The sequence below is a fragment of the Henckelia pumila genome, chromosome 1 (genome assembly GCF_033568475.1).
Source record: "Henckelia pumila isolate YLH828 chromosome 1, ASM3356847v2, whole genome shotgun sequence".
Classification (NCBI taxonomy): domain Eukaryota; kingdom Viridiplantae; phylum Streptophyta; class Magnoliopsida; order Lamiales; family Gesneriaceae; genus Henckelia; species Henckelia pumila.
The window spans coordinates 51,696,004-51,710,021 of NC_133120.1; the positions used below are offsets into that span (position 1 = coordinate 51,696,004).

The 14,018-nt window shown below is 39.2% G+C and overlaps 1 protein-coding gene across 1 annotated transcript; it reads right to left on the bottom strand.

Annotated features, from left to right (window-relative positions):
* Positions 1 to 10,737: 10,737 nt before the first annotated feature.
* Positions 10,738 to 11,853, bottom strand: LOC140862520 (uncharacterized). Its single transcript, XM_073265550.1, has one exon. The coding sequence runs from the start codon at positions 11,851 to 11,853 to the stop codon at positions 10,738 to 10,740; it is 1,116 nt and encodes a 371-aa protein (XP_073121651.1).
* Between the last annotated feature and the right edge of the window lie 2,165 nt (positions 11,854 to 14,018).

A 14,018-nucleotide genomic window follows, 5' to 3' on the forward strand; every position in this document is an offset into this window, starting at 1 on the left:
CCTTTCCATCTTGCATCAAGACAGCCCCTAATCCACTCTTGGAAGCATCTGTATAAATTACGAATCGACCTGTTCCTTCTGGTATGACTAGTACTGGTGCTGTCATCAACTTTTTCTTTAACACTAAAAAGCTTTTCTCACACTGATTAGACCATTCAAACTTCACACTTTTGCGAGTTAATGACGTTAGTGGCAGCGCTATCTTGGAGAAATCCTGAATGAATCTCCTATAGTAACCCGCTAATCCCAAGAAACTCTGTATCTCTATATCATTCTTTGGAGTAAACCAATTTTTAATTGCTTCTATCTTTGCTGGATCAACCTCTATTCCCTTAGCCGAAACTATGTGACTCAAAAATGCAATCTGTTCCTGAAAGAGTGGGTGCCCGGTGAGCCAACTTGTGGCTAAGGGCTTTGATGACTCTTTGTATAAACAATCTTTTGTTTAATATAATTTACACTTTTATTAATGGCAATGACTTTATCTTTCTTCATATTGTTATATTGTGATATACTATTGTTGTTTTGATAAAGACCTTGAATATACTATAGTGTATGTAATATGTGGTAGTACATAGGGATGTCTATCATGAAACACATCTTATAGTCACTGTATATTCTAAACTGTTCCTAGTCGATTGAGCCGTCCGATAATAAGGATAAGGATCGCTCGAGATTGAGACTAGCATTTGCGATGCAGAGTACCACGTTTCATTGGTAAGGAACATAGAGATGTTCGAAGCATGCAAATGGATATTCATACGATGAATGATCGAACTACCCTATCCGGACTTTCCAAGTGGTTATCACTTATCGAGTGGATAAAGTCCACGGTTTTGGTTGTACACCATTAGTCCTTACTACTTGAAACATCATTGAGACTCTATATGCTAGTACTGTGCTTTGACTCATTTACCGACTCTATTGGGGTCATCAGGTGTCGGGATTGGGTACAGTTACAACACATATAGGAGTCGATGCTTTGTTGTCAAGGATTCACCACATACTTGCGAGTGTGGATATCCTATGCGATCTGAGGAGATATTAGTGTGACGAATCTCTGGCCAGAGTACATGATGTGTTTTAAGAAATGGTTTCTTAGTAGCACATGCGATGTCACTATTTGATCTTCAAGATGCATTGCATAGTTATCGAATCTCGAACGACTCTCGATATACCAATGGTTGTTGATTCGATCGGGATATATGGATGAAGGGACCGTAATGTACGCTAACCAAAATCTATTGGTTCTTGCAGGCACTATCAGTGATACCTAGGGAATCATGGGGCGATGTTGCTAGGCGCTCTTACCATGATTCGATTGGCAAGCCGGAAATCGTTGTTCCGAGTCACAAGGAGTTGTGAGCCCACGGCTAGCTGTATCCCTGAACCATTGAGGGTCACACAGAGTAATGGATTTTTAATCCCCGTTGAGATAGTTAAATTTAAAGAGTTAAATTTAATGAACAAAGAAGTTGAACTTCTTATTTAAGAGTAGAGGAGTAAGATTTCCTAAAATGACATAGGGATGGGCATTTTTGGAAATCACTGAATTCGGATTCAAAAAAATTTATCTTGACTTTAAAAGGTGCAGAAATGGTTTCTGTGCACATTGGTGAAATTGGTTTATCAATCTGAGTCACGATGAATTTTATATTAATTTCTGAACGTGCGGGCTTTGCTTGTCGGGCTTGAACTTATGACTAATGGGCCCTAAGCTGTTAGCGGCCTACATTATAAATAAGTTAATGCAGTACAGAAATTAGACACACAACAGGTCACAAAATTATTTTCGAAAAACCCTAATTTTATTGAGTGTGGCCTCCGCCCCCCTCCCCTCTGCTCGGAAAAATCCAGTCTGTGAATTTTGAATTACAGTCTGGTTTAACGGATAAAATTCGTTAATTCTCTTCGTAGAAACTTCTGATAGATTTTCTAGTACAATCTATTAGAGGGATTAATTATCCGTTCGTGGACCTGATTGAAGAACAGTTCGTCCATCAGTTCCAGGGATATACAACAAGAGCAGAGCAATCTGTTGGTGTCCATAATCTCGCTTCGAGATTGGAGGTAAAAATTTATAATTGTTATTTAATTTTTACACACACAATTTAATCGTTAAGTTTTGATACCCATTATGGAATCGTTCCATATAAAATTTTTAAACTTCCGCTGCACCGGGTATCAATTCTGGTTGATCTGATCGCCGCGTTCTCCAACAGTGGTATCAGAGCCAAGTTGCTCAGATCAAGCGATTAAATTAATCGATTGTACAAAAATTTTTAAGCCTCGGTTTTTGAAACAAAATAAATATTTTAAAAATAAAAATTTTTTTTCGGGCAAAACCCGGGCAGCGATTGGATCGCTGCCCGGGGGGGGGGGGCAGCGATCCAGGGCAGCGCACGTCGCTGCCCTAGGGGCAGCCGGGCTGCCCGGCCTGAGCCCTTTGGGGCGCGGGCAGCCCGGGAGTGTCCCGGTCGGCCCGCAAAAAAAAAAAAAATTATTTTTAATTTTTCAATTAAAATTTTAATATGTTAAAATTCTATTTTTGGTCCGATCGAAAATTATTTTTGATTGGTCCACTAGGCGTCGGATCGAATTGTTCGAGTCCGAAAATTTTAAAATCGATTTTTGGATAAATTTGAATTTTTGGAAAATTTATATATTTTATCCGTTAAATCAGATTTTATGAAATTAATTATTTTTGGTACAATTGATGATAAGATATGATCTTATGGATATATTGAGTAAAATATGATTTTATGTATAAAATTGGATTTTATAGATAAAATATGATTTTATTTGATAAAAAGATAAAATATGATTTTGTATGTAAAATAAGATTTTATATATGGAATATGATTTTATCCTTTTAAATTTAAATTGCCATTGCATGTTATCCAATAAATTAATTTTGAATTAAATGTTATTGGATAAGGATTATCGATTGCCATGACCAATTTTGTAGGTGTATGTTAGGAATTTACATTTGTTTTTATTGTTGTTGGATTTATTAATGGGCCTGGTTTATGGCCCAATATGAATTGTCATATGTAATAAAAGTAGGCCTTGTTTATGGCCCGTTCTCACCCCTTGAAATGTATCCCCTACTTGTCATGGTTATTTATTGTAAATACATTAGACTTAGTGGGAGATGAAGATTTGAAGATGGAGGTGGGCCCAGCAGACAATAAAGACAGAAGAAATGTAAATTGGAAGCTCAATATAATAGGATTGCATTGCATACTGCATATTACCTAGGATTGGACTAAGACTCGTGATTGGCAACCACGGGTCGATTAGAAATGGAATCGATCATCCTATATAATATATGATATTATAGTTGTATGCATGTTTTAGACAAAATTGTGTGAATCCGACAAGCATACAAAATTTTAAAATGATGAGACAAATTTTCAAAATTAAAATCCCTCATTTTAAATATGATTTAAAATTGATATCAAGATAAATAAAGGAAATTTAAAATTGTTTAAATATTCCTACCTTCCATCAACGATCAATGTATGAGATGCTACCCGCGGATATGGTCTGGCTCATATTATTGGGGGGGCCCGTTCGTCGAAAAGCTGTATATTGGATCGACCCATGTTGTAAGTTGGGTGGAACTCCCATGGGATCGGCTCATATTATTGGGGGATCCACATGGCGACCGTCCATCACAACTTAATATTGATGGGTCATCTTGACATGTCACAATAAACGACGTCATATTATTGGGCCCTTATTGGACATGAGGTAAAAACGTGGAGGTTGCTTTGGAAGCAATTGGGCTCTACCTTTTGAAAATTATGGTTGGCTGATATTATTCGGGACCATAGTTTGTCAATTGGACTCCATGTTCTCACTAAGGAAAACAGTTTCCCGTTTTCACTAGAGGGTATTGAAATCGTTAAAATAGTGGGAGTGAGATTCATAAAATAAATTTTGCCTATTTTATGTCTTAGTAAATTAATTAAACAATCACTGATATTTGTCTGTTTTTTTTCAGTATTTCATAAAGATGAATTCGCGTAATCCACTTTTCTCGATCCTCGAACAAAATAAACTGACTGGCGCAAACTATACGGAATGGTTCCGTAAGTTGAAGATTGTCTTGACTTCGGAGAAGATGCTCTATGTGTTAGAAAAATCTCCTCCGAAGGAAGCACCAGCTGACCTAAGTTCGGAAGAGTTGGCCAAACTTGATACATGGTGGGACCATGATATCAAGGCCAAATGCTATATGCAAGCCTCGATGTCTGATGAACTCCAGAGGCGATTTGAGGATACCGTGAATGCTGCTGAGATTCACGTACAACTCAAGGAACTTTTTGGGGCTCAATCGAGGGCTGAAAGGTTCGCTACTGTAAAGGAGCTAATGACGTGTCGCATGCGTGAAGGGACTTCGGTCCGTGATCATGGGGTACGAGTGATTTGGCTCATACAGAAGTTGGTAACCCTTGATTTGGTGTTGGAGCATGAACTCAACGTGGACTTACTACTTCTATCTCTTCCTTCTTCGTTTGACGGATTTGTGATGAGTTTCAATATGAACAAGATAGAGGCCTCCCTTGAAGAGATGGTCAATATGCTTGTAACATATGAATCCACTTTAAAGAAGGATAAACCGGCTTTCTTGGTGGGCTCCTCTTCTTCTGCTAAGAAGGGGCCAAGTACAAAGGGTAAGAAACGTTCTGCCCCACCCAAGAAAATCGAACCCGAGAAGAAGTACAAGACAAAGGCTTCAAACATGGAAAAATCCAAGGATGTTTGCCATTACTGCAAGAAGCCCGGTCATTGGAAGCGTAACTGCAAGGAATATCTAGAGCAGTTGCGAACTGCGAAGGGTATGTTCTATATTAAAATAAATGTTTCACTTAATACTACTTCTTGGGTATTGGATACCGGATGTGGATCTCACATTTGCAATGATTTGCAGGTTATGACAAGAAGTCGCAGGCTTAGAATGGGTGAGACCCAGCTGAGGCTCGGAAATGGTTCCAGAGTTGAAGCTAAAGCCATGGGAGATATTTATTTAATTTTGCAAAACGGTTTTAAGTTACTTTTGAGAGATGTTTTATTTGTTCCAGATTTGATTAAAAACATTATTTCTGTTTCTATGCTAGAAAGAGATGGTTATTCTTGCAATTTTGTGAATGAGATTTGCAATATTTACAAGAATGAATGTTTGATTGGAAATGGACAACTTGAAAACGATCTATATAACTTAAAACTAAAAGACGTTCCAATAAATTATGTTGATAAACCGGCTACAACAAACAAAAGGAAAATCGATAGCCAAAACCCGGCAAACCTTTGGCATGCTAGGCTAGGTCATATTTCCTCAAGGAGGATGAACAAGCTAGTGGGAGAGGGCATGTTTGATATGTCTGATATTAACTCTCTACCTACTTGTGAATCCTGCCTGAAAGGAAAAATGACTAAATCTCCTTTTAAGGGGAAACCTGAGCGTAGTCAAAATCTGTTGGATTTGATCCATACAGATGTTTGTGGTCCATTTAGAGTTGGTACTCAATATGGCCACACCTACTTCATTACCTTTACTGATGATTATTCTAGGTATGAGTATTTATATTTAATGAAATATAAGTCTGAAGCATTTGAAAAGTTCAAAGAATTCAAGGCTGAAGTAGAAAACAAGCTAGGTAAAAGTATTAAAGCACTTCGATCGGATCGAGGTGGAGAATACTTGAGTACCGAGTTTTTGGACTATCTGAAAGAGAATGGGATTCTCTCTCAGTGTACTCCTCCTATGATACCTCAGTTGAATGGTGTATCGGAGCGTCGTAATTGAACTTTGTTGGACATGGTTCGATCCATGATGAGCTTCACTGAGCTCCCACCTTCGTTTTGGGGCTATGCGCTTGAAACGGCGGTATTGTTGTTGAACAACGTCCACACTAAAGCAGTGGACAAAACACCATACGAGTTATGGAATGGCAAAGCTCCTAAGTATTCGTACTTAAGGATTTGGGGATGTCCTGCTTACGTGAAGCAGACAGTGGGAGATAAGTTGGATAGTCGATCCACCTTATGTTATTTTGTAGGGTATCCGAAGAATTCAATCGGATATTATTTCTATCATCCTGCTGAAACAAAGGTGTTTGTTTCAAGGAATGCCACCTTCTTGGAGAAGGAGTTCTTATTGGATAAGAAAGGCGAGATGATGGAACTCGAAGAAATTCGAGAAGAACCCAAAATACAAAATAACGATCCTACACCTCTGGAACCATTGATAGACACGCCTATACCTAGAAGATCCGAGAGGACTTCTAGACCTCCTATTCGATATGGTCTTCTTCTTGAAGGGGATCAAGATGAACCCGATGTTGGATATGATCCAAGAAACTTCAAGGAAGCAATTTCTGATGCGGATTCAAATTTATGGCTTGAAGCTATGCAGTCGGAAATAGATTCGATGCATACAAACCAAGTTTGGTCTTTAGTAGATTCTCCCGATGGAATTGTTCCAATAGGGTGTAAATGTATCTACAAAAGAAAGCTTGGGCCTGATGGTAAGGTATTGACCTACAAGGCGCGATTGGTGGCGAAAGGTTATACTCAAAGACAAGGAGTTGACTATGATGAAACCTTTTCACCAGTTGCAATGTTCAAGTCCATAAGAATCCTTATTGCCATAGCTGCTTGGTATGACTATGAGATATGGCAAATGGATGTGAAGACTGCTCTTCTTAATGGAGACATTAAGGAAGAAATCTATATGACGCAGCCTGAGGGATACACATCCATGGGAAGCGAGCATAAGGTATGCAAGCTTCAGAGATCAATCTATGGTCTAAAACAAGCATCAAGAAGTTGGAACCAGAAATTTGATGAAACAATAAAGGATTTTGGTTTCATCAAGAACCCGGAGGAACCATGCGTGTACAAGAAAGTAGTTAAGGATGCTGTGACATTCTTAGTACTTTATGTTGATGACATCCTACTCATTGGGAATGACGTAGGGATGTTGCAGTCAACAAAGATATGGTTATCAGGTAGATTCTCGATGAAGGATTTGGGTGAGGCATCCTATATTCTAGGGATACTGATCTATAGAGATAGATCTAAGAGAATGATAGGACTCACTCAATCAACCTACATCGACACCATATTGAAACGGTTTTAATGGATGGGTCCTAGAGAGGACATCTACCCATGTGTCATGGAGTTTCTCTATCCAAGTCTATGTGTCCCAAGACTGATGAAAAAATAGAGAAAATGACACATGTACCATATGCGTCAGCCATAGGTAGTATCATGTATGGGATGATATCTACCAGACTGGATGTAGCATTTGCTCTGAGTGTCACGAGCAGATATCAAGCTAATCCCAGTCAAATGCATTGGAAAGCCGTGAAGGACATTCTTAAGTACTTACGAAGGACTAAGAATATGTTCATGGTATATGGAGGAAGAGAACTAAAATTGGAAGGCTATACCGACTCTAGCTTCCAAAGTGATGTGGATGACTCGAAGTCAGCCTCTGGATTTGTGTTCATGGTCAATGGCGGTGCTGTCTCTTGGAAGAGTTCCAAGCAGGACACCACAGCGGATTCCACCACTGAGGCAGAATACATTGCAGCATCAGCTGCTGCTAAAGAGGCCGTTTGGATGAGGAATTTCGTCCAAGAGTTGGGCGTCATTCCTGAAGTTGTTGGTCCAGTCCCGGTGTACTGTGACAACACGGGTGCCGTTGCTCAGGCAAAGGAACCAAGGTCTCATCGAAGATCCAAACACGTACTGAGGAAATACCACATCATCCGGGAGATTGTGGAAAGAGGAGACATCACTGTCGAAAGAGTGGCCTCTGCAGACAATATCGCTGATCCACTTACTAAGCCCTTGCCAGGACCATTATTTGACAAACATCGCAAAGCAATGGGTCTACGTAGTATGACTAGTTGGCTTTAGGGCAAGTGAGAGATTGAAAGAGTGGGTGCCCGGTGAGCCAACTTGTGGCTAAGGGCTTTGATGACTCTTTGTATAAACAATCTTTTGTTTAATATAATTTACACTTTTTTTAATGGCAATGACTTTATGTTTCTTCATATTGTTATATTGTGATATACTATTGTTGTTTTGATAAAGACCTTGAATATACTATAGTGTATATAAGATGTGGTAGTACATGGGGATGTCTATCATGAAACACATCTTATAGTCACTGTATATTCTAAATTGTTCCTAGTCGATGGAGCCGTCCGATAATAAGGATAAGGATTGCTCGAGATTGAGACTAGCATTTGCGATGCAGAGTACCATGTTTCATTGGTAAGGAACATAGAGATGTTCGAAGCATGCAAATGGATATTCATACGATGAATGATCGAACTACCCTATCCGGACTTTCCAAGTGGTTATCACTTATCGAGTGGATAAAGTCCACGGTTTTGGTTGTACACCATTAGTCCTTACTACTTGAAACATCATTGAGACTCTATATGCTAGTACTGTGCTTTGACTCATTTATCGACTCTATTGGGGTCATCAGGTGTCGGGATTGGGTACAGTTACAACACATATAGGAGTCGATGCTTTGTTGTCAAGGATTCACCACATACTTGCGAGTGTGGATATCCTATGCGATCTGAGGAGATATTAGTGTGACGAATCTCTGGCCAGAGTACATGATGTGTTTTAAGAAATGGTTTCTTAGTAGCACATGCGATGTCACTATTTGATCTTCAAGATGCATTGCATAGTTATCGAATCTCGAACGACTCTCGATATACCAATGGTTGTTGATTCGATCGGGATATATGGATGAAGGGACCGTACTGTACGCTAACCAAAATCTATTGGTTTTTGCAGGCACTATCAGTGATACCTAGGGAATCATGGGGCGATGTTGCTAGGCGCTCTTACCATGATTCGATGGGCAAGTCGGAAATCGTTGTTCCGAGTCACAAGGAGTTGTGAGCCCACGGCTAGCTGTATCCCTGAACCATTGAGGGTCACACAGAGTAATGGATTTTTGATCCCCGTTGAGATAGTTAAATTTAAAGAGTTAAATTTAATGAACAAAGAAGTTGGACTTCTTATTTAAGAGTAGAGGAGTAAGATTTCCTAAAATGACATAGGGATGGGCATTTTTGGAAATCACTGAATTCGGATTCAGAAAAATTTATCTTGACTTTAAAAGGTGCAGAAATGGTTTCTGTGCACATTGGTGAAATTGGTTTATCAATCTGAGTCACGATGAATTTTATATTAATTTCTGAACGTGCGGGCTTTGCTTGTCGGGCTTGAACTTATGACTAATGGGCCCTAAGCTGTTAGCGGGCCTACATTATAAATAAGTTAATGCAGTACAGAAATTAGACACACAACAGGTCACAAAATTATTTTCGAAAAACCCTAATTTTATTGAGTGTGGCCGCCGCCCCCCTCCCCTCTGCTCGGAAAAATCCAGTCTGTGAATTTTGAATTACAGTCTGGTTTAACGGATAAAATTCGTTAATTCTCTTCGTAGAAACTTCTGATAGATTTTCTAGTGCAATCTATCAGAGGGATTAATTATCCGTTCGTGGACCTGATTGAAGAACAGTTCGTCCATCAGTTCCAGGGATATACAACAAGAGCAGAGCAATCTGTTGGTGTCCATAATCTCGCTTCGAGATTGGAGGTAAAAATTTATAATTGTTATTTAATTTTTACACACACAATTTAATCTTTAAGTTTTGATACCCATTATGGAATCGTTCCATATAAAATTTTTAAACTTCCGCTGCACCGGGTATCAATTCTGATTGATCTGATCGCCGCGTTCTCCAACAGTTCCAGCCAAAATTCACACTTACTGAACTTAGCAAACAATTGTTTTTCTTTCAGAATCTGCAAGACTGTAGTTAGATGTTGACGATGCTCATCTGAACTACGAGAGTATATCAGTATGTCATCTATGAATACTATGACAAACTGATCTAAGAAAGGCTGAAACACTCTGCTCATAAGATCCATGAATACAGCCGGTGCATTGGTAACTCCAAATGGCATGACTAAAAACTCGTAGTGGCCATAACGAGTCCTGAAAGCCGTCTTATGAATATCTTCATCTTTCACCTTCAATTGGTGATAACCTGATCTCAAATCGATCTTGGAGAATACTACTGCCCCTTGTAACTGATCAAACAAATCATCAATCCTTGGCAGTGGATATTTGTTCTTCACTGTTACTCGATCCAGCTCTCTATAATCTATGCACAGTCTCATAGACCCATCTTTCTTCTTGACAAACAATACCGGTGCACCCCAAGGCGATATACTCGGTCTAATAAAGCCTTTATTGAGTAGCTCTTGTAGTTGCTCCTTCAATTCTTTCATTTCAGTCGGTGCTAATCTGTATGGTGCTTTGGAAGCTGGTTGGGTTCCGGGCATTAATTCAATCCCAAATTCTACCTCCCTAGCTGGAGGTAATCCTGCAATATCATCAGGAAATACTTCTGGGAAATCTCTCACTACCTCGACGTCTTCAAGTTTCGGTCGAGGTAATTCTTGGTCGCAAGTGACACTTGCGAGGAAACCTTCACATCCTTTATTCAACAGTTTCCATGCCTTACCTACTGAAATTAAAAGAGATGAATTATTTTTCGGTGTGGCATGGAATAGAAACGTTTCTCCATCCTTAGTTTTCAAGGAAACCGTCCTCCGTTTACAGTCTATGGTAGCCTCGTAACAAGACAACCAATCCATACCAAATATCACGTCAAAGTCCTACATTTTGAGGATAATAAAATCAGCATACAACTCATGACCTTGCATCTGTATACTGCATCCTCTGATAATCAAATCACTACTCAATTCTTCCCCTGAAGGCAAAGATATACTAAACCTCGAAATTGACTTATCCGGTACCAAACCCGATTTATTAACAAATTCAATAGATATGAATGAATGTGTAGCTCCAGTATCAATTAAGATATGAGCAGGAATACTAAAAACATTAATCATACCTGTGACGATGGCTGAGTTTGTGTCCACTTGCTCATGAGTCATGGCAAACACTCGGCCTTTGACCGGTCCTCTTTGTTGGGGACATTTCTTTGCAAAATATCCTGGTTGTTTGCACAAGTAACATACACCAGTTCCCATCATACATTGGCCTGAATGAAGTTTTCCACATTTTTGACAAGATGTTGGTGCATTTTCCGGTTTTGGTGCTGGCAGAGCCAACTGTTTCTTCCCTTGAGGTCGAGGCTGTTGTTGTTGGTACGGTCGGTGTTGGGGAGGGGCTTGGTACGGCCTCTTTCTGTTAGAATTTCCTTGTTGGTCTCGACCCTGATAGTTAGATCTCTTTGCATGTGACTCTCTGATAATATCGTTTCTGTCCTTTTCGGACAGCATGGCCTGATCTACCGCTTCTTTGTAATTTTTCGCTCCACTTAGTCTAACATCCTTTCTGATGAAGGCATTCAACCCTTCTGTAAAATGTTTCAACTCTTCAGCAGGATCACCAGAAATCATCGGTACAAAGTATCTTCCCCTTTCAAACTTCTTTACATACTCCGCAATTGACATGTTTCCTTGACGGATCTCCAAAAACTCTCTAGCCAACCTGTTTCGGGTGCTCACCGTGAAATATTTGCCGTAGAACACATCCTTGAATCCATTCCAAGTAAGGGTGGTTAGGTTCAACGCTGCTTTGGCTCCATTCCACCAAACACGAGCGTCATAACGGAACATATAGGTAGCACATCTCAATCTATCCGCATCCGTGATCTGCATGAATTCAAAAGCAGTCTCCATAGCTTGGAACCATTGTTCCGCAATCAAAGGATCAGTCTCTCCTTTGAACTCAGGTGGTCCCAACTCTAAGAACCTTTTGTACATAGGGTTTTGATTAGCCGCAGGATGGTTATTTCCGGCATTAGCTGTCTGGGCTTGAAGCAACTGTTGGATTTGAGCTCCCTAAGCACGGCTTTGCTCTTGAAGCAGAGCAGTTAATCCCGCCAAAAACTGGTTGTTTTGATTGTTCTCACTATCTGGCCTGCAATCATTATGGTTGTTGTTAGCGGCATTGGAGTTGGCGTTGGTGTTATTTCCCCTACGTGATGCCATAGTCCTAAAGTCCAATATTATCCACACCGCTCAGTCACGATTCAATACGTAAATATACTTTAACATGTAACATGCATACAATATCTCATCGCATTATCATACACATAATCGAATAAACATCATAACTTACAGACATGAAGACGGAGCGTTGGAGTCGTGGCGAGTATGCATGAATGTTTCAAGAAAACCCAGAGCGAACTGCTCTGATACCAAACTGTAACACCCTCAACCGATGAAGATGTTACAAAACTAACATAACCTTACAATAACGCGGAAAAGAAATTTTTTTGAAAGATGTATGCATACATCAAACTTTACTTAAAACATTTCAGAATAGTTTACAAACCAAATCCAAACCTTAAAATTTATAAAACTTGTTTACAACCTTAAAATACATCATAAAGTTGCAAATAGCTCAAGACATAGCATATCACACTCAACACATAACACACTCATGCATTGCCCGCCGGTCCGACTCCTTGCTCTTCTTCATGTCCGACATTAAACTCGTCGACATATGCATAAATGTCATCCTCATTACCTGCACCATTCAAGTATATTGAGTCTAAAGACTCAGCAAGTATATGCAGTAAAAATCGTGAGATTTCAAATATCATTTAAACGTAACATAACATAACATAAACTCATCATTTGGTGACGAATTATGCGAAATTGTGGCAACCGTCATAATGGGCACATTCATCCTTTTCTTGTTGATCAACAAGCATATGGCACTAAGCCTCATAACATTCGTTCTTTGGAAAGGCCCTCTCCGGAGCTCATCCCAGAGCACCAGTCCCGTGTACTTATCTGTCTCATGAGCCATGTTTGGAAAGGCCCTCTCCGGAGCCCAAACCGGAGCACCAATCCCGTGTTTGCCACCACGAAGACACATAAGACATCAAAATCTTTTCATGCATCAACATATCATATCATGCTTCATCTTAACATCATTCATCATATCATTTCATTCATTATGAAACATCATTGTTTCATCGTAAATTCCGTCATAACTTTCATTTCATGAACATAAAACTTTACTCCATTACTTCATGCATGTCATAGATGATAAAAATCATACTTTCATATTGAACATAGGTTTCATGAATGAAACTTAGACATTTACATGCATCACATAGCGTAATCGATCCACGTAAGTCGTTCTTGTCGTTCTTGACTTAAAACTTAAAACTTTTTGCATAGAAACTCTTAAATATATTTTATAAGTCTTTTAAGATCATAATCATGAATTTAGGACCCTAAAATAACATAAACAAATCATGAATTTCGAAGGAAAGGCGCGGCCGCTCAACTTCTAGGCGCGGGCGCGCCTGACCTGCGCAAATGGTTCATCTTGCTCGCTCTGAAACTCTATTTTTAAGTCAGAATTTGAAACAGTGGTAAACATGAACATTGTAGCTCTGGATCTTTTCTTTCTAATTCCGAAAACCTCACCTCAATTGGAGTTTGCAGTAAAAAGTTATGCTCATTCTCCCCAAATGTGTCACTGCCGGGAAATCAAAACACTCTACACACTTTGGGGTGATTTTGACCAATCTTTCAAAATTATTTTGAAAAAACTCAAAACATGAAAGTTGTAGATAAATAAGCTAGCTTTCAAATAGAATTGGCCTCATATCATTTGGATTACTACACTAATTGTTATCCTCAAAATCATAACAAGTATAGGTAATTCGGTGCCACCAAACACAATTTCAACACTTCAAACTTCAAACATAAACTTCTTTTAATCAAAATCCTAACTACATAAATCATCAAAGCTCATTTTCTTGTAATTGAACATGGTTTAACTAACTTCAAAACATTAAAATCTTAAAAGAACATGAACCTCTTGAATCAACTCAAGTACTTGACAAGAACAACCTGCGCTTCACGATCTCGTAAAATCATAACTTCATGTTCTTGAAATTCATGAA

Excerpts from the sequence above, each read along its gene's own strand:
- LOC140862520 (XM_073265550.1), bottom strand. The coding sequence starts at position 11,853 with ATGTACAAAAGGTTCTTAGAGTTGGGACCACCTGAGTTCAAAGGAGAG.